The 24583-nt window shown below is 36.4% G+C and overlaps 1 protein-coding gene across 2 annotated transcripts; it reads right to left on the minus strand.

Annotated features, from left to right (window-relative positions):
• Positions 1–12484: 12484 nt before the first annotated feature.
• On the minus strand, positions 12485–15394 carry LOC107489020 (uncharacterized). 2 transcript variants are annotated; one of them, XM_016109800.3, is made up of 4 exons: positions 14907–15394; positions 14673–14772; positions 14483–14591; positions 12485–12629 (listed from the first exon to the last, which is right to left on the minus strand). In XM_016109800.3, the coding sequence occupies exons 1-4, from the start codon at positions 14968–14970 to the stop codon at positions 12558–12560; spliced, it is 345 nt and encodes a 114-aa protein (XP_015965286.1). In that variant the 5' UTR covers positions 14971–15394; the 3' UTR covers positions 12485–12557. The 2 variants fall into 2 exon arrangements, with proteins under 2 accessions (XP_015965286.1, XP_052118235.1); XM_052262275.1 differs by lacking the exon at positions 12485–12629 and adding an exon at positions 12637–12968.
• Between the last annotated feature and the right edge of the window lie 9189 nt (positions 15395–24583).

The following is a 24583-nucleotide window of genomic DNA, read 5'->3' on the forward strand; positions in this document are numbered from 1 at the left end:
CAAACAAGCAACAAAAAAAAGATAAGACAAAAGAAAACTAAACGCTAGTCGTCTATCAGGAGATGATGATTCCCTCTAGTTAGTTTTTTTTTTGAACAAAAAGAGGCTCAACACAGTAAAGTGGAGCAAAGGAACTAAGATAACTAGATAAGCACAGACATAATAGAAAAGCTGGTATCCGTTGTCATCTCCGGCATTGCCATCAACAACCAAACGGATCAACTCCACACCACTCCTTGTAACTCAAGAAGGACATGATCTGGATTCCTTCAACACTTGTCTCTACCTGCTGGAAAACTCTGCTATTTCGCTCCAACCAAATATTCCAAATAACCGCACAAAATCCTATCAGCCATTTTCGTTGCTCTGATTTCCGACCTGTTGCTTCAATCCAACTCTCATAGAACTCTTTAGTGGTTCCCGGGATGGCCCAATCTCTATTAGAAAATGTCAGCCAAGCACACCATACCTGCCACGTGAACTCACATGCAAAAAATAAATGATGTACAAATTCTATATTCTTTTTACACAACACACAAATGTTGTCATGATAATTAATAATTCCAAGTCTGCTTAGCCTCTCCTTCGTATTTACCCTTCCTACTAGCACAAACCAAGCAAAGAGTTCAACTCTTGGTGGAACCAAGCCTCTCCATATGGAGCTTGTGAAGTTGTAACTGGTGATGTCTGCTGGGAGCATCTCATTATGAAGCACCTGCACAAAAGAATTAGTAGAAAACACTCCATTTTTATCAAATTTCCAACTCACTGAATCCTCTCTATCAAGTGATAACCTCACGACCCTCAACCGGTCATGTAATTGATTTAGCAACTCTAACTCCCATTGGAAGAGTTCCCTCCTCCATTGGAAGTCCCATACCCACTCTAGCCCATCCCAAAACCCACAGTCCCTTATTACGGATCCTTGTTGATTTGAAACCGAGAAGAGTCTTGGAAAACATTCTTTCAAGGCTCCATCTTGTAACCACGCATCCTCCCAAAAGCGAATGTTTCTGCCATTTCCCACCTCCATCGACAGACCCCTGATCATTATATCTCTTACCTGTTGGTCCTTAATATTAAGCTGGCATATATCTTTCCACGGCCCCCCTCTTAGTCGCACAGGTTGGCTTGATAATATTACAGTTGGGTCCAACTGATTACAAGAGCAGACAATCTTCTTCCAAAGCGGGCAGTCCTCCTTTGAAAAACGCCACCACCATTTGAACAAAAGTGCCGCATTCCTAATAAGAGCATCCCCCACCCCCAAACCTCCTAGTTTTTTCGGAGCCTGAACTACCTCCCATTTCACCATTGGTATCCCATTATTCCCATCTTCTTTACTCCACAGGAATCTTCTTTGGAGCCCAATAATCCTTTCTGCAACCCCCTTTGGCATCTTATACAAGCTTAAGTAGTAAACCGGCAGGCTATTGAGAACAGATTTTATAAGGACCAACTTACCCGCTTTGTTGAGTGACTTAGCTTTCCATAAACTCAGCTTGTCTTCAACCTTGTCTATGATAGGTTTCCAAGTCTTCACCAATCGAGGATTAGCACCAAGAGGAATCCCTAAGTACCTGACAGGTAAAACTGCTTCGCCACAACCCAACAGCCCACACATATTCGTCACCCATTCCTTCTCACAGTTGACAGAAATTAGGCTCGATTTTTCAAAGTTGATACTCAGGCCAGACATTAGCTCAAAACAACGCAGGAGCCTCTTGTAATTCACTAGCGTCTCCGTCTCCTGAGGACAAAATAAAATGGTGTCGTCCGCAAATTGGAGGTGCGACAATTCCACATTATTCATTCCCACTAGTAGTGGAGATATTCTGCTGTTTCTAACCGCCTCTCCCACCATCCTATGCAGAACGTCAACAACGAGAACAAACAGGAAGGGGGAGAGAGAGTCACCTTGCCTAAGGCCCCTCTCCATCTTGAACGGCTTGGTTGGTGACCCATTGATCAAAATTGACATAGATGCTGTAGTGACACATTCCTTCACCCAGGTCCTCCATCTACTACCAAAACTCATCTTCTGTAGCACTATATCCACAAAGCTCCATCTCACTCTGTCATAGGCTTTCTGGAAGTCCAATTTAACGATTGCCGCTTGCTTCTTCCGCAGCTTAAGCCAGTGAACTGTCTCACAAGCAATGAGGGCGCCATCATGTATTTTGCGACCCTTTACAAAAGCAGATTGAGTCTCCCCCACTAGATGCGGCATCACTGATCGCATTCTTCTTACCAGCACTTTAGATATCACCTTATAGACACATCCAACCATACTAATCGGTCTTAAGTCTTTGATCTCCTTAGCTCCCACAAATTTTGGTGCCAACGCCACCCAAGTAACATTTGCATCTGCTGGTAACATTGCATTCTGAAAGAAGTTCAACACAGCTTCAGTAAACTCCTTACCAAGCTCATCCCAGCATTTCTTAATAAAATTCATATTGTAGCCATCACTCCCTGGAGCTTTACTGGACTCGCAATCCCAGACTGCCTCTCGTACTTCCTCTGTCGATGGCATCTCCTCTAACATTGCTGCCTCTTCGTCAGTAATCTGCTTAACCAGCCCATCACGGATCCCAATCAAAGGGGCCTGCTCCTGTCTATAAAGATCTTTATAAAAGCCCACAATCTCAGACTTTATTCTAGCCTGATTCCGTACCAGCCTCCCATTAACCATTAAAGAATCTATTCTGTTGTTCCTCCTCCTTGCCGAAGCTAAGTTATGGAAGTATCTAGTGTTCCTGTCCATTTCTCTAGCATGCTTGGATCTGGACATCTGCTTCCAATGCACTTCTTTTCTAACATACCATTTCGCACAACAAGTCACCAGCGCCTTACGTCTAGCCTCCATTGTTCCATCATAACTACCAGCACTAACCTTGTCATCAATCTTCTTGATTTCCTCCTCAAACTTCTTTATTTTGTTATCCATATCCCCAAAATTATCCGTATGCCATCTCCTGAGCGGTACCGTCAACGCCTTCAGCTTGTTTGTAAACATGTCATCTCCCAGATTCCTCCACTCATCCTTTACCAACTTCAGAAAACCCTCATGTGTAAACCAGGAATCCAAACTGCGAAAAGGTCTCGGGCCCGCACCGACTCTAGTATCTTCTAGAATCAAAGGACAATGATCTGATAGGCCTCGTGGCCCTCCTTTCAAACGAGTGTCTGGGAACTCCTCAAGCCACTCCAAACTGACCAGTACCCTGTCAATGCGGCTACATGATTGACCTCGAAACCATGTGAACTTCCGGTCAGTTAATGGTAAATCAACTAACTGCAGATCTTGTACCCAATCTTTAAAATCCTCCACAGATGCCGGTAGACTAATAGCCCCTTTCCTTTCTTCCAAATGTAATATCTCATTGAAGTCTCCCATGAAGCAAAATGGAACCTGACAAAGACCCACCATGTAGCTTAACTCCTCCCACATTACCAGTTTTTCACTCCTAACATGTGCACCATATACCAAGCAGAAAACACATTTGAAATTGTTTTTTGTCAGAATACCCTCCACACACAGCCAGCCGTTCCCTTTAAAACAATTCAGTCTTGTAAATAGAAAATTATCCCACATTAACAGCAAACCACCCGATGCACCAATAGACTCCACATACTCCCAGTCCACCGTATCACAACCCCACAGACGTGCCACATCAAACCTAGAGACAGCCTCCTTCTTGGTTTCAATCAAGCCTAGCATATTCAATCTATATTTTTTCTTCAATTCTTTCACCATACACCACTTTCCATTCCCTCCTAGTCCTCTAACATTCCAGCAACTATAAATCATTTAAAATAGTTCTTACACACCTTGTTATGTTGTTTGGGCCTGCTTCTTCTAGCTTTCTCCTTCTGTTTTGCTATTTTTCTTTTTGCTGCAATTACTTCATTCTGACTTTGTAGAATTGCCATAAGATCTTCCTCATCGTCATAGAAAACTGCACCTGACTCCACCGCTAGCTTCAACGTTTCCTTATTCTCTATTAACTGTTCTGCCTGAGTATCCCTCTGCACAGCATCAGGTGGTGCGTGTTCAGGTTCTGTCTCGGAACCCGCAACCTCATTATTCCAGTCCTTCAAATTTCCTTGCCCCACACCTTCGTCTTCGCTTTCTTCCAATTCGCACTCCTTTCCCTGGCTTATTAAATGTTTATATCCTTGACCAGACCGGCTGGTTCCTTCCTTAGCGTGACTGGTTCCTTCCGGTTCGGCATCAACAGCAATTGGACTCCTTCGGACCACCATTCCGTCAGTCCCTCCATTGGCGTACAGAACCTCCGCATGGCCTCGTTCCTCTGTTCTCTCGCTGGTAAAGTCGTCAGCGGTGCCCGGCTGCTCAGGCGCTCCCCTCCTCGATGCCCAGGCATGGAGGACACCCCGGCTATCCACCTGATCTCCCAGGGTAAGCGTCGCGCAGCCATGCTCATGGACCACGTCCCTGGCAGAGCTCACTTCAGAGTTTCCCAACCCTGCAGCGCTTGGAACCGACGGACCTGGATCAGATCCGTGTTGATGGTGAGGGTTCTTCCTGCCCAACTGCGTCGACCCGGTTTCACAAAGACGTGCCTGGCCCAGCCCATATTCCTTCCCACATTCTGATACATTCCTTGCCCCATCTTGCTTTCCAGGCCCAATTCCGAACGGAGGCCCGTGATCCAGCCTCTCCTCACATCCGTTCCCTTTTTGAAGAGATGCCCCATTCAGGTTTTCTTGGGTCCCGCCTAGTTGGAGCTGTTTGGTTCCACACGGCAGGCCTTTACTCCAATCATCTTCATGAGGCCCAGTTGTTGAATGGCCCAAGAGCTGTCCATCATTTTTAATAGCCTTGTGGGCCTCTCTACTTTGTAAGCACCCATAAATCTCAACCTCTCCGTGAATTCTTTCCTGGCCACATTTGGTCCCACTTCTTTTTTCAGTGCAAATCTGAGTGACCGTTCTCTCCGATCCAGACTCATCAAATCCTCCAAGATCAGCATCGTCATTAACCCCCTTTAATTCATATTGGTTCGATATCCGTTTCGTCTTCAAACCAATTAAATTGTCATTATTACAATCATTCAAAAAAATGTCTGCTGTGACCAAACTACCCTTATTTTCACCCCCGTCGTTGGGACTTGTTCCGATTAGGTCAGCCGCCGGATCCCACATTGCCGCCATCAACAACTTTTCTCCGGCTTGTGAACTTGCGTTTGCACATATTGACTTCACGCCTGTGGTTCCCAGAAAGCAATCATCTCCGTATATTTCACATCCTATTTCCTTCACAAAAACATCAAATCCACTAGTCCCAACCGTAACATGAATCCTTTCCTTGATATCGTCAAAAGCACAGGTATCAATTAACACTCTCCCAACACTGAAGGATGAAGCAGACTTCGTCATGTCGTCACACTTGACTACTTCTCCCCATAAGCCGCCTATTGTATTAAACGTCTTCTCTGACCAAACATGTAGAGGGACTCCATAACATTCTAGCCACACTCTTCTGGTCTCACTACGTTCTGTCTCCTCCCACCTCCACACCTTGTAAAATAATTGTAATAGTCTGTTCATGTTAAATGTAAATGCTGCCTCCGCATTCTTCACAGAATCAAACACTAGTAGTGCTTTGTACGCTCCAAGCTCCCTAACTTCAACAATCTGTGGAAAGTTGTGATCAATGGCTCTTCGTAAAGCTTTAAAGTCCATGGCTCTTGTAGAACCGCCTACCAAGCTTCTCAACAGCCAATCGAAATTCTCTTTCGCTACTGGCACTTCAACCTTTTTCATCCTACCATTTCCTTGGTTGTTCTCGACTGGAGCTACCTTCTTAGCTTCTTCCACTCTCATGGAGCTTTCACCTTTGTCAAGTTGTCTGACCTCTACCGCAGATTTTACGGAGTCCCCTTCGCGTGCCCCATTGTTCTCCCCTTTCATAGTCCTTCTGTATTTGGCTTCACATACATAGATGACCTTTCCCCTTATTCTTGTATGATGCATCTCGGCTATGGCCTTCATCGCTCCCCCTCTTGTTGTGTATCGTATAAATGCAAACATGTACACAATTCCATTCTTCAGCTTCCGAGCCAGATAGATGTCGTTTATTCGTCCTGTCCAATGGAACAAGTGAAAAAGTTCCTTCTTCGAAATGTCAGTCGGCAGATTGTTGACAAAAATTGAGAAAGAAACGTTTTCCAATCGTTGGTACTCTTCTCGATTCCAAATCCTAGGATCTCGTTCCTGAAGATTTCTAGTTCGAACCCACTCAGTGTTTCCCCCCTCACTCTCTCTCTCTCTCCTCATCTCTCTAAAACGTCCGGTTTTTTAAATTCCCTCTAGTTAGTTTATTGATATTGAATTCTTAAAATAAGTACTCGATTTTACCAACATAAAAAGAAGGAAGAACTCTTCATTTTTATTAAAATCGTGACACCGTCCTCTTCTGCTGTAGTTTTGTGACTTTGTACTTTGCTTCTCCAACTTGATTTAAACCATGTTTATCAAAAACTTTTTTATTTCTTTTGATTCCATCGTTAGCTAGGAACTTTCTTCACTTAGTACTGACAAGAAGTTAAGAGTAAAGCAAAAAATTTCCATCAATGTTAGGCTATGATTTATTTTTTAATTATATAAAGTATTTAAAATAATTTTGTTTTAATAATTAATAATATATATAATTTTTAAACTCATTAAAAAATATATGTTAAGAATAAGACTAGACATATTAATATGTAGTAATATTTAGGTTTATCCAAATATATCTAAAAATTTTTTTATTTTTTATTAAGATACGGTTAGACACAGAAAATATGCGTATCGAACGAATGTCAAACGAATATCGTGTTCAAAATATATTTGGCACGTAAATATAATAAAAAAGTGGTCGTCCTTTATAGATATTAGGAAATTATTTATATATGTGTGCGCGTGCGCTACATAGTAAAACTAGAAACAAAAAACAGCTATAGTAGAATAATATATATTTAGTGTTCAGAAAAAAATTTAATTATTCTATCGTGAAAGTTTTATTATTTTGCTATGAAAAGTGTATATATATTATAACAAACTTTTTATATTTATAGAGTTTGCATATATTATAACAAATTTTTTATATTTTAAGAGTTTGTATATGTGCGATCTGTATGTACACACAAATAATCACAACAAATTTTTATATGAGAAAGTCTAGAGGCTAGCATTTTTATTAAAATTTAGCCAATACTTATTCAACAAAAGAAAAATAAATAATTCTCTATCATTAGATGTAATTTCACACCATTAAACATATTATTAATGACTAATTGATGGTTACAAATCACAAATTTTGCTGGCTTCCTAGCACTCCTCTTTTTATATATCATGATAAGATTAGTATGTTTTTGAGATGTGTATTTTTATGGTGTATCTTCTTAAATCTGTTTGAATATCTGAAATTTAAGAGATGAAATTTTGTTAGGATTTGATATTTGTTATTAAGCTATGTAACAAGAATCAGTTTTAGAGGTTATTAAGAACCCTTGCTGATATAAAATGAATGGCTTAGATGTGTGACAGTGATAGCATTTAAGAATCAAATTCAATATCAACGTATTTGATTTGAAAGCATAGTTGATGGCCACCTTCCACTACTTTGCAAGTTGCAAATTGCAAATGATTTCTAGTGAGAAAGGTATTTACAAATTGTACTTAGCGTTTAGAAGATGGGTAGTGCACATCAAATTCTCCTCAATCAATTCATTGACACTTCTTTAATGTCATGTCACGTTGCACCAAAAAACGAATTCATATACCACGACAGAATTGAAAGATTTTATTTCTCATCTATTCCATTAAATTGTTATATGTTAATAGATGTTCAAAGCTCGAGAACTTAAGAAAAAAAATAAACAACCATACTTTCGTTGGAGATGTTGAATTTAAATTTTGTTGACCATAAATCACTAGTATTCATCTTCTGTAGGGGGTGATTCTCCTCAAATCGGGAAGGAATAATGATTTGGATGCATGACAAAGTTCTTCATTTGAAATTTTAACACAATTAATTGGATAATTGAATTGAAGATCTAACTAAGCTAACATAATCTTATACCAAATGATTTACGTGTTTATTGATAGATGTTTATTTTAACGATTAAATAACGTGTGTATCTTCATATTGATTAGATATTTTAGCTCCCTAAAATATATATGTACAAAAAGAAAAGATTAATTATGTCTTTGGCAGAGGATACCTTAGGTTGCATTTGGTAGGGGTGTCCATGGATCGGATCCGATCCGCATATCTGCAGTGTTTATTCGAATCCGATCCGAAAATTGCGGATATGGATCCGATCTGCAAGATTTTCGGATCGGATCGGATCGGATCGGATCCGCACACTAATCGGATCGGATTGCGGATTTTGTGTTGGTATCCTCATATCCGCGTATCTACAAAATTAAAGAAATAAATAAATAAATATTCCTTTTATGTTTTATTTCAATTAATAATTATCCTATATGTTATATTATTTTAATTTATTATTTAAGAAAAATATGTTTAATATTATTTTAAGAGTAAACATATTTAAAAGAATAGAAAAAATGAATTTTATTGATATTTTTTTAATAAAAATAAGTTTTTAAAAATATTTTTGTGTTTTGTGGATATATCCGATATCCGATCCGATCCGATCCGCAAATGTGCGGATCGGATCCAACCTTAAAAGTTGCGGATATTGGATCCGATCCGATCCGATGATTTTAATGCGGATTGGATCGATTTTTTGGCCATATCCGATCCGCAAACACCCCTAGCATTTCGTTTTTGTATGGGATAAACCAAATAGATATTCAATGGCAGAGATATGATAATGCAAATCTGGAGGGAGGAAGATAGAGGTTGGAGACGGAAAAAAAAGACACACAAGCTGGTAATAAGGATGAAAAATAGAACGATGAAACTTATTTACCAATTGCTTCGTATGTACTCAAGCAACCTTATTGCAAGTTCCTCAGGAAAATCTTCACTCTTATTATTATCTCTGCGAAGGTAAACTGGTAGAGGGTTGCTATAGTTGTTTAGTCTTATAAAGTGTAAACTAAAAATTTTTACAATAAATTGATGTTTAAAATTACAATTCCGCGAAAGGGTCTAACCAATTCTTATTGGTAGGGATGTCAATGGGGCAGGGCGGGGGCGGGGGATGCCTCCTTGCTCCCCGTCTCCACCCCCAGAATTAATTCCCATTCCGGCCCTGATTTCCGCCGTGGGGGGATAATTGTCCCCATCCCCATTCCCCACGTTTCCCGTATTCTCCGCGGGGTCTCATTTCTCATCCTCTTATGTTTAACATTCATATGAAAATTATAGTAAAAAATATCAAAAAATAAAAAAGAAACTAAAAATACTATTACAAACACACATACATATCTTATCCAAGATTATAAGTCCACAAATACAACATAGTAAATTATAGTCCATAAAATAAAATCTAAAAAAATACAATTTTCATTCTAAAAAAAAAAGATATAGTCTTTAACATCAAGTGGAAACTGGAGAGAGTTGGGGCTGTGGGAGAGAACATCGTATGGTGCTGTAGGAGTTTTGGAGTTTGAACAAAGTGGAGATGGAAGAGAGTTGAGACTGGAAATAGAGAGTAGATGGCGCAGCAAACAACACAGTGAGTAGGGAAGACTGAATAATAGGGTTAGGGTTTTTTAATTGGTGAAATTACTTAAAAAACCCTATGTTAGAAATAAAAGTAAGGTTATTTAAGAAATTTCAACATTCAGGGAATTATCAGGGATGGGGCAGGGATCCCCGCTCGGGTCCCTGCACCTGTCTCAGGAGAATTTCGCTCTTCATCCCTATCTCCACGGGGAAAATTCCCCATCATCGGGGCCCATTCGGGGCGGTCTCTGCGGGGATCCCCGCCTCCTAGGAATTTTTGACACCCCTACTTATTGGGCTGGACCCTAAAACCCATTTTATCGTACAAGCAAGAAGTAACATCCTAATTAACCGGTGAACCAAATTAACCCTAGCTAAACTCCCCTTTTCACTGTTTCACTTCAACATCATCCTAAACCATCCAACGGAACGCCTGCCAACCAGGTTCATCGGATGCTTTTCTCATTCGCCGTCAACTGCCACAGCGCCTCCGTTCGTCCACGTGCGAGCAACAGCTGGCATCGGAAGTCGCACCAAACCACCGTAACGCTCCCATTTCAGTCCATGTGATACCAGCCGCGTTCATCAGGAGTTCGGCCCAGACCACCGCAGCGCCATCGTGCCGCTCACGTGCGAGCAGCCAACGGGGTCTGATTCTCACCCACAGTGTGCCGACGCTGCTGCATGTCATTGTCGCAGCGCCATTGATGTTGGCTTCTCTGCTCCGATGAATGCCGCATCGGGCTCCTCCTACTCGCACCTTGAAGCCTCACCTGACAATACTAATCGGTTAGTATCTATTCGTGGGTGTTACTTGATTGATTTTTGTATGAGTAAATTAGTTGTAAGTGGATTTTGTATTAGATCATATGCATATAATGACACAATCATATACAATGAATTTCGATTTGTTGGATGTTACTGTTGTCTAAGATTAGAGGTTTGATTGAAGAAATTGAAATGTTTTTTCTTTTAAACTAGCTATTTTTTTACTAAGATGGAAAAAATGGTAGAAACACAGAGTCCTGAGCCTGCTCGTTTTTTCCTCAGATGGTTTTGGAATTTATTGAAAATAACTGTAATTAGTTGACTCTACTTGTACATGTTCAACTGGGTTGTATGTTGTATGTCAATCACAATTGATTCTGTTATTGAAAGATGATGAATTAGGAACCTTTTTTTTCTCCAATTTTTAGATGTTTCTGTTCACATAAAAAGGATGTTCGTTTTGCTATGTATGCGGGTAATTCTTTATTGAGTTTGGGACTATTGCATTTTACGGCAAAATCACTTGATTTGTGTTGCTGAAAACTCTCGCCGTCCCACTGCGTCTCACCGCCGACCATCTCGTGCCACCATCAAGACACATAAACACACATGTGGATTCGGCTATGGAACTTATCCTTCTCTTTCTTTTTTCCCTTCTTTGCCATCCATTGCAGAAGACATGGAGTTTTCAAGGTCATGCCATAAAAGAATAAGGATACCTAGAAAATTCATGATAATGCATATATGGGATGTCATCATCGTTTGAGACACTTTTGATACATTTTTCTTTTTTTTAGATCTTATTTGACATGTTTTTTCAAGTAAGTACCCGATTGTTTTTGTAAAGATCTAATTGGATATTACTTCTTTTAAGCATCAGAATGTTCCTTTTGCATACTAACTGGATTTTACTTTTTACATTTTTCGAGTTTTCTTGTGTTGCAGTTGGGAATGTCTATATTTCTCTAAGAATTGCATATCCTTTTCTTTTTAAATCATATTCGGCATGTTTCTCTGAAAAGGTACCTAATTATTTTTGCAGAGATCTAAGTGGATGTTACTTTTGTTAAGCATCAGGATGTTCCTTTTGCATACTAAATGGATATTACTTTATACATTTTTTGAGTTTTCTTATGTTGCAGTTGTGGATGTCTATATTTTTTTAAGAATTGTATGACCTTTTTTTAAAATCCTACTCGGCATGTTCTTCCGTGTAGGCACTTGATTCTTTTTACAAAGATCTAAATGGATGTTACTTCTGTTAAACATCAGGATGTTTCTTTTTCTTACTAAATAGATGTTACTTTGTACATTTTTTTATTTTTCTTATGTTTTGCATTTGTGGATGATTGTATTTCTTTAAGAATTACATGACCCTTTTTTTAAGTCCTACTCGGCATGTTTCTCCGTGTAGGTACATGTTTATTTTTGCAAAGATCTAAGTGGATGTTACTTTTGTCAGACATTGGGATGTTCTTTTTCCATACTAAACAGATGTTACTTCAACAAAAACCATATGAATGACAAATCAAAAAAGCTTATCCCACATAAGTAAAAAACAAAACCAAAATACAGAACATCACATGCGTGTTAGTCAAGGATGATTTTTCCCAATAGAGTGATTAACAATGATGATTTGTTTAAACCAATTGCAATTTAACTAACAATAATTACATAGCTTTTGGAATCATTGATTCTTCTATTTTGATGATGGAATAAAAATTGTTCACAATAAGTAGTAGTTGCTTCTTGTTACTTCTTCAACATGAAAAGAAAAGAAAAGAAAATAATGAAATTGCTTCTTCTCAAGAAACTATCTGTAATACCTTAACTAGCAAAATATCACGCTTTCAACTGTGCCACTCTGATAGCTCAGGTATTACGACCACTCTTATAATATTTAATATTAAAATATGAGTGTTTAAAACTTAAATCGTATTACCACCCAAAAGAATTTTTAAAAGATAACATACATCCATACAAATATCAATACTTATAAAGGATACCTATATATACAAATATCAATACTTATAAAGGATACCTATATATATATATATATAATTTTACAAGCATTACATAATCAAATCCTTATCCCTCTTAAAAAACCTCGTAAAGATAAAGGCGAGGAAAAAAGTAACTAATAACTAAAACAATAACATCGAATAAACAAAACGCAATAAAACTCTTCATAAGCTTCGTCATCCGTCTCCTGAAAAGATAAAGTTGTAGGGGGTGAGAACCTAACTATACGGTCTCACCATACGGTCTCACCACAGAGTTTTCAGAATTATCATAAGAAGATATTCATTAAGAAAATCATTTTCAAACTCAGTGATTATCTTTGTCTTATGCATCCTTTGAAAACCGATGGTTTAACCACCAAAAATTCAAAAGAATTTTAAAGAAAATCAGTTAATTTCCAAAAATTAGAAACTCACTTTTCAGATAAAAAGATCTTAAAAAGTTTTCTAATAGTATGAATGACCAACCTGTTCTAAGCATGGGTTCGTTAAGTTTATGCTGAACCAGCTTGACATTTCATACTTTACTAAACCACAACACAAACCAAACATGGCTTCAGACCCAAATAGCTCAATCAACATCCAATTCACTATAATCCAACCAATTTTAGTCACAAACACAAGTAGGGATGTTCAAGCAGAATTAAGCAGTTACATCAAGTAGAGCAATTAGCAATTAGATAGAATTATTCACATAGGCAAACCAAGTACAATATGCACACCAAACAATGTCACATAGATGCATATGATGAATGCCTGCCCTATGACCGATGAGTCTCATCTGTCGGTTATCAAGTCAACCTGAAATCGCTCAATGGGGGTACCATTTCTGGGAATTTATAAGTGCTCGATCACCCTTACGTCGTAAGGTCAACAAAGTATCGAGTCTTAACCTGGAACACGTGGTGGCAAGCTACGGTACTTTACCCAGGAAAAATCGTATCTCAGATAAAAGAAGTGCAAAGGCCACATATTCATTTATTCATAATCATTTCTGCACTTCATTACAATTCATATAAAATCAATTATCATTCGAGCCACAAGTCACTTTTTTCTTTAAAACTAGAAAACAAACTCATCTTTGTTTCAAAATTCTGAATCCTCATATCTCAATTGTTCCAAATTCATATTCCACTTTTCTTTTAAAATCAATCCTCTTTAAAAAGACACAAATATTTCGCTTTTTAAATCATCCGTTAAACTATTTTAAATCAGAGTTGTCAATTAATAACCTTGGCAAAGACTCAAGACTCTCGGGAAGAATAGTCTACATCTTTTTTTAAATTCTTTAGAAATCTCTGAAATCATAGTTACTTAATTTGAAGTCAATTGAGATAGAGACTTAAAACAAAAACCAAAACATGTTTAAAATACTAAGTTCCAAATCAATTCCATTTCATTCTTAAATCGGTAACCTTCCCAAAGGCCCGGAATTGTTTAATCTTACTAAATAAAAATTTAAAGAGTACTTTAAAAAAAACTTAATTAATCAAAGTTCAATTTCTTCTAAAATCCACTAAAAATTCTTCCAAAAGTACTTCTTTAATTAAACTTCAAAACATAGGTTCTTTCATATTTAAATCAATCTTAAACATAAACTTCCCGCAAATAGATTAAACTCGAAATATCTATTTCTTAATAAATCAAGAACCAAGCAATGGAATCTCTCAAATTCATTCTTTTTCTAAATCACATTTTAAAATAGAATCTTAATTTTCATGAAAATTCGGCAGCATCTCCCATAAAACTTGGACTTTACCACCCTTTTCGGGTTCCAAATAAACCATTTCCAACTCAAACCAATCCAACATTCAATCATTTTTAACAAACTAAACTTATTTTCAAAACTTTAAAGAAATACTTTAGCACTACCAATTTAACCAAAATCGATCAATAATTCAGTCCAAATCAACAATCCTATCCATCCAAACAGCCAGACAATCCATAAAACTTGTACAATCACTAAAAAGTAAAATCCTCACATCAATATCCATTTATAAAAATTTCAAATTATAAAATTAAATTTTTAGAAAAATCATACCTTGATTGTCGAAACCCGAAAGCTATAGAACGCGTCAAAAACCCCTTTTTCCTCCTGGCCTGCAGCAGCGGTAGCTTCGATCGCAACTCGTAATAACTGGAACATGACCCTACGTTGCAAAAACCTCATAATCTCTAGCCAAGCATAACGGAATACTAATTTTCAACGGTTCCGAAATGAAAATACTTACCATAACCAAGGAGCAACGACCATACAAAACGGCAACGGTTCAAACCAAGGTTCCAGCGGCCACAATACCGTTCCCGGCACCCAGAAGCTCAGTACAGCAACTGTAACAACTACGCAGTGTCAATAATCTTTTCGGAACCCACAAGAACAGAGAACAAACTAAAAAAACCCTTGCCGATAATGGACCTCAGCTACGGCAGTGCCGCTTTTTGGCGACAAAGGCTCGGCAACCCACCTCCAACAGTGGCAACGGAGCTTGCGATGGTGGCGGCTGGGTTCAATGACAATGGCTGTGCCATTTGTGACGATGACGGTGACGGATCTCACGGCTTCTCACGGCTCCTCACGGCGGCGACATGGGCAGCTTCATCTTCTCCTATTCGCCACAACCTCGACGGTGGTAGAAGCTGGTGGTGACGACGATGATGCAGACCGCAGCGGCACGAATCCTTCTCTCTCTTCACGTCTCTTTCTGCCCGATCTCTCTCTCTCCTCCTCTGGTGTGGGTGGCTGGCACGACGACAAGCTGCGCGGCGGTGAGGTGCAGCGGGTTTGGCAGATCGGTGGGTACGGCAAAGGCTAGATGCGTGGCAGCAGTTCTCTCTTCTCTTCTCTTCCTTCTGCGTGCGTTTTGTGTCGTGTTAGTGTGTGCCGTGGTGAAGGTAAAGGGAAAGGTGGAAAGGCGGCTGGGAAAGGGAAAAATATTAGGGTTAGGGTTGTGTTTTGGGGATTTAGGGTTTTGATTTGGGAATTAGGATTTTGTGATAAAATTTGGAGATTTTGGATTAATTTAAAATCTAATTAAATATCTAAAATTACTCTAAAATATTATTTATTGTATCAAAATACTAATTGATTTAAAATCAACAATTACTTAAATCAAGCCGTATAAAATTCTTATTATTTTGTATTTGCTAAATTTTATTATTTAAATATAGAAAATAATTTGATAATTATAAAATCAGATAAAACCTTTATTTACTTTAAATTCAATTAATCAAAATTTGCTTTAATTATCTTTAATAAAATAATTTCTGAGGTTAAATTACTTAATAAATAAATAAATCAAAATTAGCTTTTAAGAAGATTTTTCTGAAATTTCTAGGAATTACACTATCTAATTGTAACCTATTCCTAATCATTAGCGTAATATGTGACTTTAAAACACAATTTTGTTACAAGATTTTGTTAAAAATCTAAGAGATATGAAGAACATTGTTAAACTAGCATACACTCTTCTCTGAATCTTAAGACATGCTTATAATCTAATCATTAGTAATAGGAATAAAGCTTTTGTTGCTGTTTTATATATAATTCAATGTTTAAACATGTAACAAATGATAAGAAACACAATCTCTTTTGGCCAAAGAGACTTGACAGAAGTATTTTGTTACACTTCTAAATATTTGTTTGTCATTCTTACAAAAAATAATCAAATGAATAAAAGAATGAATTGCATTTTGTACACTTCTACTTACTACATCTCTCAACTAATTCTACATTCAATATTTAATTTCAATCTTTCATTTTGACTGTACCAATACAGATATATAAAGAAATATAACAAACTACCAGGGACAAATTACAAGTTACAACCATCATAAATTATAATTTCACAAGTTGATAATCAATTTTGACTTATTCATTTTCAAAATCTCATATTTCCTTTCTAATTTCTTGCTCTTCCACACCTTTGCAGGTTCCAAAAGCAAGTTTGCCTATAATTTTTATAATCTACAATTGAATTTGTCTTTAAACCAATATATCTAAAGCCTCCTTCATCCAAGGACAAATTTCTTTTACTTCTGCCACAATCATCCATATTCTTTTCTTGAAGTTCATCTCTAGCCAATTATCCAATTGCTTGCTAACAAGCATAGAAAATATGTATCCCTCATGAATTGTGGGTTGCCCTTTGCTCTTATAAGTCCATTTTTCCAATCTATTTTGCAAGGAGAACAACTAAATCACAGATTGTTTAAATAGAAACACATAATACCATCCCAAAAAAATATCCAAAATGTACCAAAAAAGAACATCCGAAAAAATATAAAAATAAAGATCAATTATTCAATTTCCCACATTCATCTTTAGTTTACAACAACAAATTTTACCCTAGTCTAATTAATATTCCAACAATGATTCAATTTTCACCTAGCCCATGGTAATGAACATAAGTCTATTATCTATATCCGTTATATATAGCAAATTGATTGGTCCATTATTTAAGAGTGTAGTATCTAAATATATTGGGAGAATGAGAGTTAATGACCATAGTGACCAGACATGAACTTACTCTTTGTAAAGAATTAGATCTTCGCATATATGCTTATGTTCCTTCCTGAAAGTTGCTTGTCTTCCTTTTTTAATTTCTTGAAAAATTCATACCAAAAACAACAAATAAGAATATAGAAACCAAGTAAGCAATAGCAATAGTTATGAAATCAAAGGAACCTGCTTACAAAATACAAGAAAAATAACTTGCAAGAATATAAGAAGTAACAGTAAACAGCAGATAGAAACCTTCAACTAGCGAGAACGGCAGCAGCGCGATGGTTCTTGCGGCGGACTGACGGTACGATCGCATGGTGAATAAACTAGCTATTGTCAAGAAAAGTGGCGCACCAAGGAAACAACGACGCGGTGGTCATAGCGGCGAGATTGGCGGCGCACTAGAACAGCGATGAATCAGCACTTTGGACGAGGAGGAAGATTGATGAGATGAGAGAGAATGGTTATCACAATCCTTCCTGAGGTGGGACAGTGATCCATGGACGACAAAAGGCAGTGCAACGATGAAGCGAATGAGAGGGCACAATGGAGCTGCTTCTGTTTTCCTTTGCGGCGGTCAAGACGTGACTATGGGATGCCGCCTAACGACGCGGTGTTAGATGCCGCATGGCTAAGCCAACTGGAGAGGGGTGTGGACGGCGTGGCTATGAGAATGGGAGAGAAAGGGAAAGGTTTTTGTGCATGACAATGGGAGTAGGAATGGGACTGGGAGAGAAGAGGAATAGTTTTTACAATTTCTTATTAGGGTTTACTTAATCAATTCTTAATTATTTAAATTTTGAATTTTACAAAAAATTTAAATTAAATATTAAATAAAATTATTTAAAAAATTGGCTGGTTTATCTTGGTTATCTATACTTTTCCTTAAGATTATGTATTTACATAAGAAAAAGTATAGAAATTAACTAGATTGTCAGCCAACAATAATGTGAGCCACAACAAAAAATCTAGCAATACAAAAAACATCCCACAACCTTACTTAAACCTAATTCTATTTTCACTTTTACTATAAGTCACAATAAATTAGAAAAATAAGAAAATCAATCGCATAACCCTCTTCTTTCTCTCCCACTCCCACTCCTACTCACCCCCTGGCGAATGCTGATTATTTTCAGTCGTAACAAGGAGCCGCGTATTCTACTGCCAAAGACGACGTCCACAACCCCCTTCAAAGGGAGCTACGGAGATGCGTCACTATACCACGTAGGCCACCGCCAAACCGCAACGTTATGCCACTCTGACCAACCATTTTGTTTAACTTTTCGTCGCATGAAGCAGCCGCGCCTTTCTCCTGAAAACACCATCGGCAACTCCAGTGCCAGTTAGAACACGAGAAAAGCTTCAGAGCGATGCCACTATGTCGTGCGGCTCACTATCGACTATCGATCGAACGTCTACCGGCTCTACCTCCGCAGCCCGTGCGCCGTGAGAAACGATCAAAACCTCATTCCTCTTTGATTGCAAGGGCTCCATAAATAAGTTAATGCCGCTTGTCTGTATTTTTTTATTTAACTATTTTTTAGATGTTTCTTTGCGAGTAAATGATTATTTCTTTTACAGGTTTTTAGATGTTTCTTTTCGAGTAAATAGATATTTCTTTTTATGTGGGTTACTGGATGTTTCTTTCTAAGATTTCAAGATGTTTCTTTCTTGGGTTTCAAGGGGAGGACGCGGCAGCGCGCAAGGGAGCTTGCCCTAAGGCACTCAACAGGAATTATAGACAAACACATGGCGTTATAAAAAGAGGAAGAGGAAGAAGATAAAGAAGAAAAACGAAGAATAGGAAGAAGAAAACAACGAACGTGTGCAACATATATACTGGGGATGTGTTGTTTGACATTTAAAAATTTTTTGAAATTTAAAAAATTGGCTCAAGTTGGATGGTATTCTAGTTAGTTACCTAGCGAAATTGTTTATAAACACCTTAACAAAATACAATGTAATCTCAATATAATTTTTTTAACAACAATATAACAATATAATAAAAAAAGAAATAAAGCTACCACAATAATATATATTGCTCTCCATTAACCCTCCTAATAAAAAATAAGTGAAGACTCTCAATATAAATTCATATTCTTCATATACTTCTCTTGGTACGTATCATTCTTTATATAGGTGTGGATTGCTAATAAACTATTAATTCTTAACAACTAAGAATAAGTTGTAACGGAGGTGAAGGAGCATGCAAAAGTCTAACTTGCTTTGCTATTAGATAAACATGTGTTTATAATTATGATAAATTATAATCATAAATTTTGACTATCCTTCTTGTAATTTGATCAATTTGACTTCTGAAATTTGATATAATTTTTATAATCTTTTTACTCTTATTAGAACACTAATAAATTTAATTTGCACTTCTTGAACACTTGAAAATCAGTTGTCATATTAATTTAGTAGATACCACTTATTCATATTGATAATTTGTAGTATTACCTTTGAATATATTGAAACTTCTAGCAATCTTTAATAATTGTAATTCAACTTGAAAATTTATTTATTGATAATTGATAAGCTTAGTTTAATTTTTAACATTCCCCTTTAAATTAAGCTTAACAAAAAACTTTTTTTTCGTCTTAATTTTCAAAGTGATAATATTAATTATCTCTTTCTTCTCATATGTTGATGCTTCAATCTTTTGGATAATAAAACATCTTTCAATCTCTTCTTCTTTTCAAATATTCTCCTAATTTCTTCATCTGAAACTTTTTAGTTTCTACTTCAATAATAGAATCTACGATCTCTTTTTTTATTCTGCTTATTTTGCTGTAATTATTGTAGCTTAGAGTTGAGCTAATTTGATATTATAGTGAATCAAGCTATGATTATTGTTGAAAGGAGATTGTTATATGTACAATCAGAATAAAAATAAGAAAGTTTCGAAAGTAGAAAAGATAAAAAAGTTAGCTACAACAATTACAACAAAAATAGAATAAGAAAATAAATAATAAATTTTATTATTAAAGCAGAAGTCGAAGGAATTTTAAATAAAAATATCACAAGATTATTTTTAAAGAAGAATTAGAGATTGGAAGAAATTTCAATATGCAAAATACATAAGTTTTTTCAATGTGAGAATCTCTCTTTAATAGATATAATAATCCAACATGAAAATACTCTTAATTCTCATCACCTTTCTACTAAGAACTCTCTTGCTTGACAACTTATCTAACAAAAACATATTTTCACAAACTTTTTAAGTGATAATACTATTATCATAAATTCTCTAACTCTTCATAAAATGATGCTAAATTGACTGACTCTATGAACAAGCAACTGTATGGAAACTCTCCCATACCTTACAAACTCTTAAACAATTAATGCTGGATTAAACAAACTCTGATACCAAATGTAAATAAAAAAATCTCAATTAATTAGCCCTGGATCGCTCACTCAAATAAACACTTCAACAACAATATAACGTAACTTCAATATAAAATTCTTCTAACAATTAGCAATATAATAAGAAGAATAACAAAACTACAACAATAATACATATTTTTATTCTCTATTAACTATCCTAATAAAAAAGAAGTGAAGACTCTCAATTTAAACTCATATTCCTCATATAGTTCACTTAGAGAATAATAATATACGTGCCCCTTTATATAAACATGGATTACTAACAAACTATTAATTCTTAACAAATAAGAAAGTTATAATGAAGATGAAGAAGCATGTAGAAGTTTAACTTGCTTTGCTATTTGATAAGCATTCTAACTAATTATGAAGAATAAGATAATTTTGACTATTTTTTTATAATTTGATCAATTTTGACTTGTTAAGCTTGATACAGCTTCTATAATCTTCTATATTCTTCTATAATCTTCTTGCTCTACTCATATCAAAATAATAATGAATTTAATTTAAACTTCTCTTGGATACTTGGATATGAGTTATCATATTAACTTAGTAGATGACGAACGGACTTTTACTAGTAAAGAAGTCACAAAAGTAATCATGTTGTAAGTATATTTTCTAAACCAGCAAAGAATTCTTTCGTACAAAAACTTGTTTGTCACTAAAGCAAACCAAATAAAAATTAATAACCGAAGTATTTAAACCTCGGGTTGTCTCTCAAGGAATTGCAGGGGGTGTGTTTATTATTAGTTATGAGAAAAGTATCTTTTTGGTTTTTGAACGGTTTGAACAAGGAATGTAAATGACAAGGAAGTAAACTAATTATCATGAAAATCCTTGCAAGGTATAAGAACTGGACGTTCTATCGTAATTATCCTTATCAATTGTGATGAGAATTGGCTTTTGCTCCCACTTGGTCAACCTCTAACTATGAAGGTATGTTAAGTGGATAAATCAATTTGGTTCCCCAGGTCCTAGTCAATTCTTAAGAAAAGACTAGAGTTAGGGAAATTCAAATCAATCAGCAAAGAATTCCAATTTTCAATCAACAAGAAGTTTGATAACTCAAGTGTCTCCAATTACTCAACACAAGCTAAGAATGTAAAAAGCTAAATTAAAATCATAAATATGAAATACCTCAAATTGCATTAAATAAAGAAATCAAATCTAACATGGAGTTCATAAACAAATAAAAGAGAAACTAAATTAAAAGAACATTGAACGTGAAATTGAGAAGAAGAAGAAATCCTAATCCTAAAACCTAAGAGAGAGGAGAGAGCCTCTCTCTCTAAAAACTACATCTCAATTATGAAAAGTGAGAAGTGCATAAATGTCTGAATAGATTCTCTCACTCTGTAACCTCTAATATGTGTTTTCTGGGCCAAAAACTGGGTTAAAAATAGCCTAGAAATCACTGGGGGCGATTTCTAATATATACAGGTCGCGGCTCTGTCACACGTACGCGTTGCCCATGCGTACGCATCACTTGTCTGCGGCACAATCCACGCATACGCGTGCTTCACATGTGCGCGTTGCTCAACAGCCAGGCAACTATGACAAATTATATATCGTTGCGAAGCTCCAGATGTTAGCTTTCCAACGCAACTAAAACCGCCTTATTTGGACCTCTTTAGCTCAAGTTATGATAGATTAAGTGCAAAGAGGTCCGAGCTGACAACTTTACAGTTCCTTCAGCTTCTTGTATTCCTTCCACTTTTGCATGCTTCCTTTCTATCCTCTAAGTCATTCTTGCCCTGTAATCTCTGAAAACACTTAACACACATATCAAGGCATCGAATGGTAATAAGAGAGGATTAAAAAAAGTAAATCTAAAGCCAAAGAAATATGTTTTCAATCATAGCACTAAATCAGGAAGAAAAATGTAAAACATGCAATTTATGAATAAGTGTGAGAATAGTGGATAAAATCCACTCAATTAAGCACAAGATGTACCATGAAATAGTGGTGCTTCAAATCTCCCCACACTTAAACATTAGCATGTCCTCATGCTAAGCTCAAGAGAAGCTATAAGAGTGAAGAGGAATGGTAGTATGAAATGCAACCTATCTATATGGATTCAACTATATACAAAATGCTTTTACCTACTTGGTGAAAAATAGATAAACCTTTCACGAACAAATATGAACTGGATTTCACTAATTCAAATCATAAAAATAAAGTACACATAGACTTGCAGAAGAAAATAGCTCATGAAATCCGGGAACAAAGAATCGAGTATCGAACCCTCACTGGAAGTGTATACACTCTAATCGCTCAGGTGTTTAAGATTCGATTCTCCCAATTCTCTACTAACCTTGCTTTCTAAGATTTTCTCTTCTTCTACCAATCAACAAAATTTAATGCACAAATACACATATCAAGAGGTCTTTTGGGTTGTAATGGGGTTAGGGTCAAGGTAGGATTGTATTTAGTCAAGTGGACTAAAATCTGAATCTTTAATTAGCCTAAACTTCCCACCTAACTTAAGACAATCCATTTAATCATAGTATAAAGCCTAACTACCCATTAACTATGTTTATCACATATTCATGCATCCCAAATTTTAGTACAACTCATATGCATTGTTTTCACCGTTTACTTTGGGGCATTTTGTCCCTTTTTTATTGTTCACTCTTTTTCTTTCCTTTTTCTCTTGTTTTTCTTTTTCTTTTTCTTTCCTTTTTCTTTTGTTTTTCCCAATGCATATGATTAAGGTATTGAATGCACAAACATGTCCTCAACATTTTTCACATTTTCACAAGAAGTCTAACATACTCAATTCCCAAACCAAATATTTCCAAACCCGCTTTTCCCACACTTAATTCATGAGCACTCTCACTAATCTAAGCTAACCAAGGATTCAAATTAGGGACATTATTGTTTTCTGCTTAGAGTTAATGATGTGCTAAAATAAAGAATAAAGGGGTAAAATAGGATCAACTTTGGTTTGCAAAGGATAATAAAAGGGTAAGGCCATATGGGTATGTAAGCTCAGTGAAACAAAGGCCTCAATCATATAAGTGCATGCATACATCAAATAGTGGAAATATAGAATTAAGCAAGACAAAGATCACAATTTTCGAGAGAATAAGACACACACCAAAATAAAATATATTGGTTGATAAAATACAACCAATCAAATAGTCTCAAAATCTCACTGGTTTTGTGTGTTCGAGCTCTAAAGTATGTTCCAAAATAATATTTCTTCAAACAAGTTTAACAAAAGTTTTAATTCAAATTAGTGAAATGCTAAAAAAAAGTTTCTTGAAAAAGAAATTATTACTTCAACCAGGTAGTGGTAAAATATGCACAAAATGTAACAAACATGCAATCAAACATGTAAATGCAACAATAAACTAACAAAGGAAATCCCACATTGGTATTGAGAAGGAACTAACTAACCCGTAGAAGTCGGTATCGACATCTCCACACTTAAAGATTGCACCGTCCTCGGTGCATGCTGAGATGCGCAAGTGGGTAGGTTGCTCCAACTGATGCCTTTCTCGAAAGATCGTGCAGCGGACTTGTTTATTGCTTTAGTTTGAAACTCTTCCTTTTTCCTCTTGGTGGCCATCCTGAAAGAAGAGAAAAAGGAAGGGAAAGAACCCACAAGCAAAGATATGAAAAGAAATAAAACATATGTGGGCTAATGCCAAATAATAAGGGTCTCAACTACATGGTCGCTGATGAGCGGATAATTTGTATGCTTTTTGGCATTGTTTTTAGTATGTTTTTGGTATGATATAGTTAGTTTTTAGTATATTTTTATTAGTTTTTAGTTAAAATTCACTTTTCTGGACTTTACTATGAGTTTGTGTGTTTTTCTGTGATTTCAGGTATTTTCTGGCTGAAATTGAGAGACCTGAGCAAAAATCTGATTTAGAGACTGAAAAGGACTGCAGATGCTGTTGGATTCTGACCTCCCTGCACTCGAAGTGAATTTTTGGAGCTACAGAAGCCCAATTGGCGCGCTCTCAACGGCGTTGGAAAGTAGACATCCTGGGCTTTCCAGCAATATATGATAGTCCATACTTTTCCCAAGATTTGATGGCCCAAACCGGCGTACAAAGTCACCCTCAGAAATCCCAGCATTAAACGCTGGAACTGGCACCCAAATGGGAGTTAAAAGCATGCAAGAATGCTATGAATGTCAAGATGAACACCAAGAACATTTTGAAGATCATGATGAACATCAAGAACTTATTTTTGAAAAATTTTCAAGAAAAGAAAAACATGCAAGACACCAAACTTAGAAAT

Source organism: Arachis duranensis, chromosome 5, assembly GCF_000817695.3.
Source record: "Arachis duranensis cultivar V14167 chromosome 5, aradu.V14167.gnm2.J7QH, whole genome shotgun sequence".
Classification (NCBI taxonomy): Eukaryota; Viridiplantae; Streptophyta; class Magnoliopsida; order Fabales; family Fabaceae; genus Arachis; species Arachis duranensis.

Excerpts from the sequence above, each read along its gene's own strand:
- LOC107489020 (XM_016109800.3), bottom strand. The coding sequence starts at position 14,970 with ATGGCACAGCCATTGTCATTGAACCCAGCCGCCACCATCGCAAGCTCC. Across the intron at positions 14,592-14,672 it reads GTCGTTGCTCCTTGGTTATG|GGTCATGTTCCAGTTATTAC; the intron begins GTAAGTATTTTC and ends TTTGCAACGTAG. Across the intron at positions 12,630-14,482 it reads TTCGGGTTTCGACAATCAAG|GAGACGGATGACGAAGCTTA; the intron begins GTATGATTTTTC and ends TTATCTTTTCAG.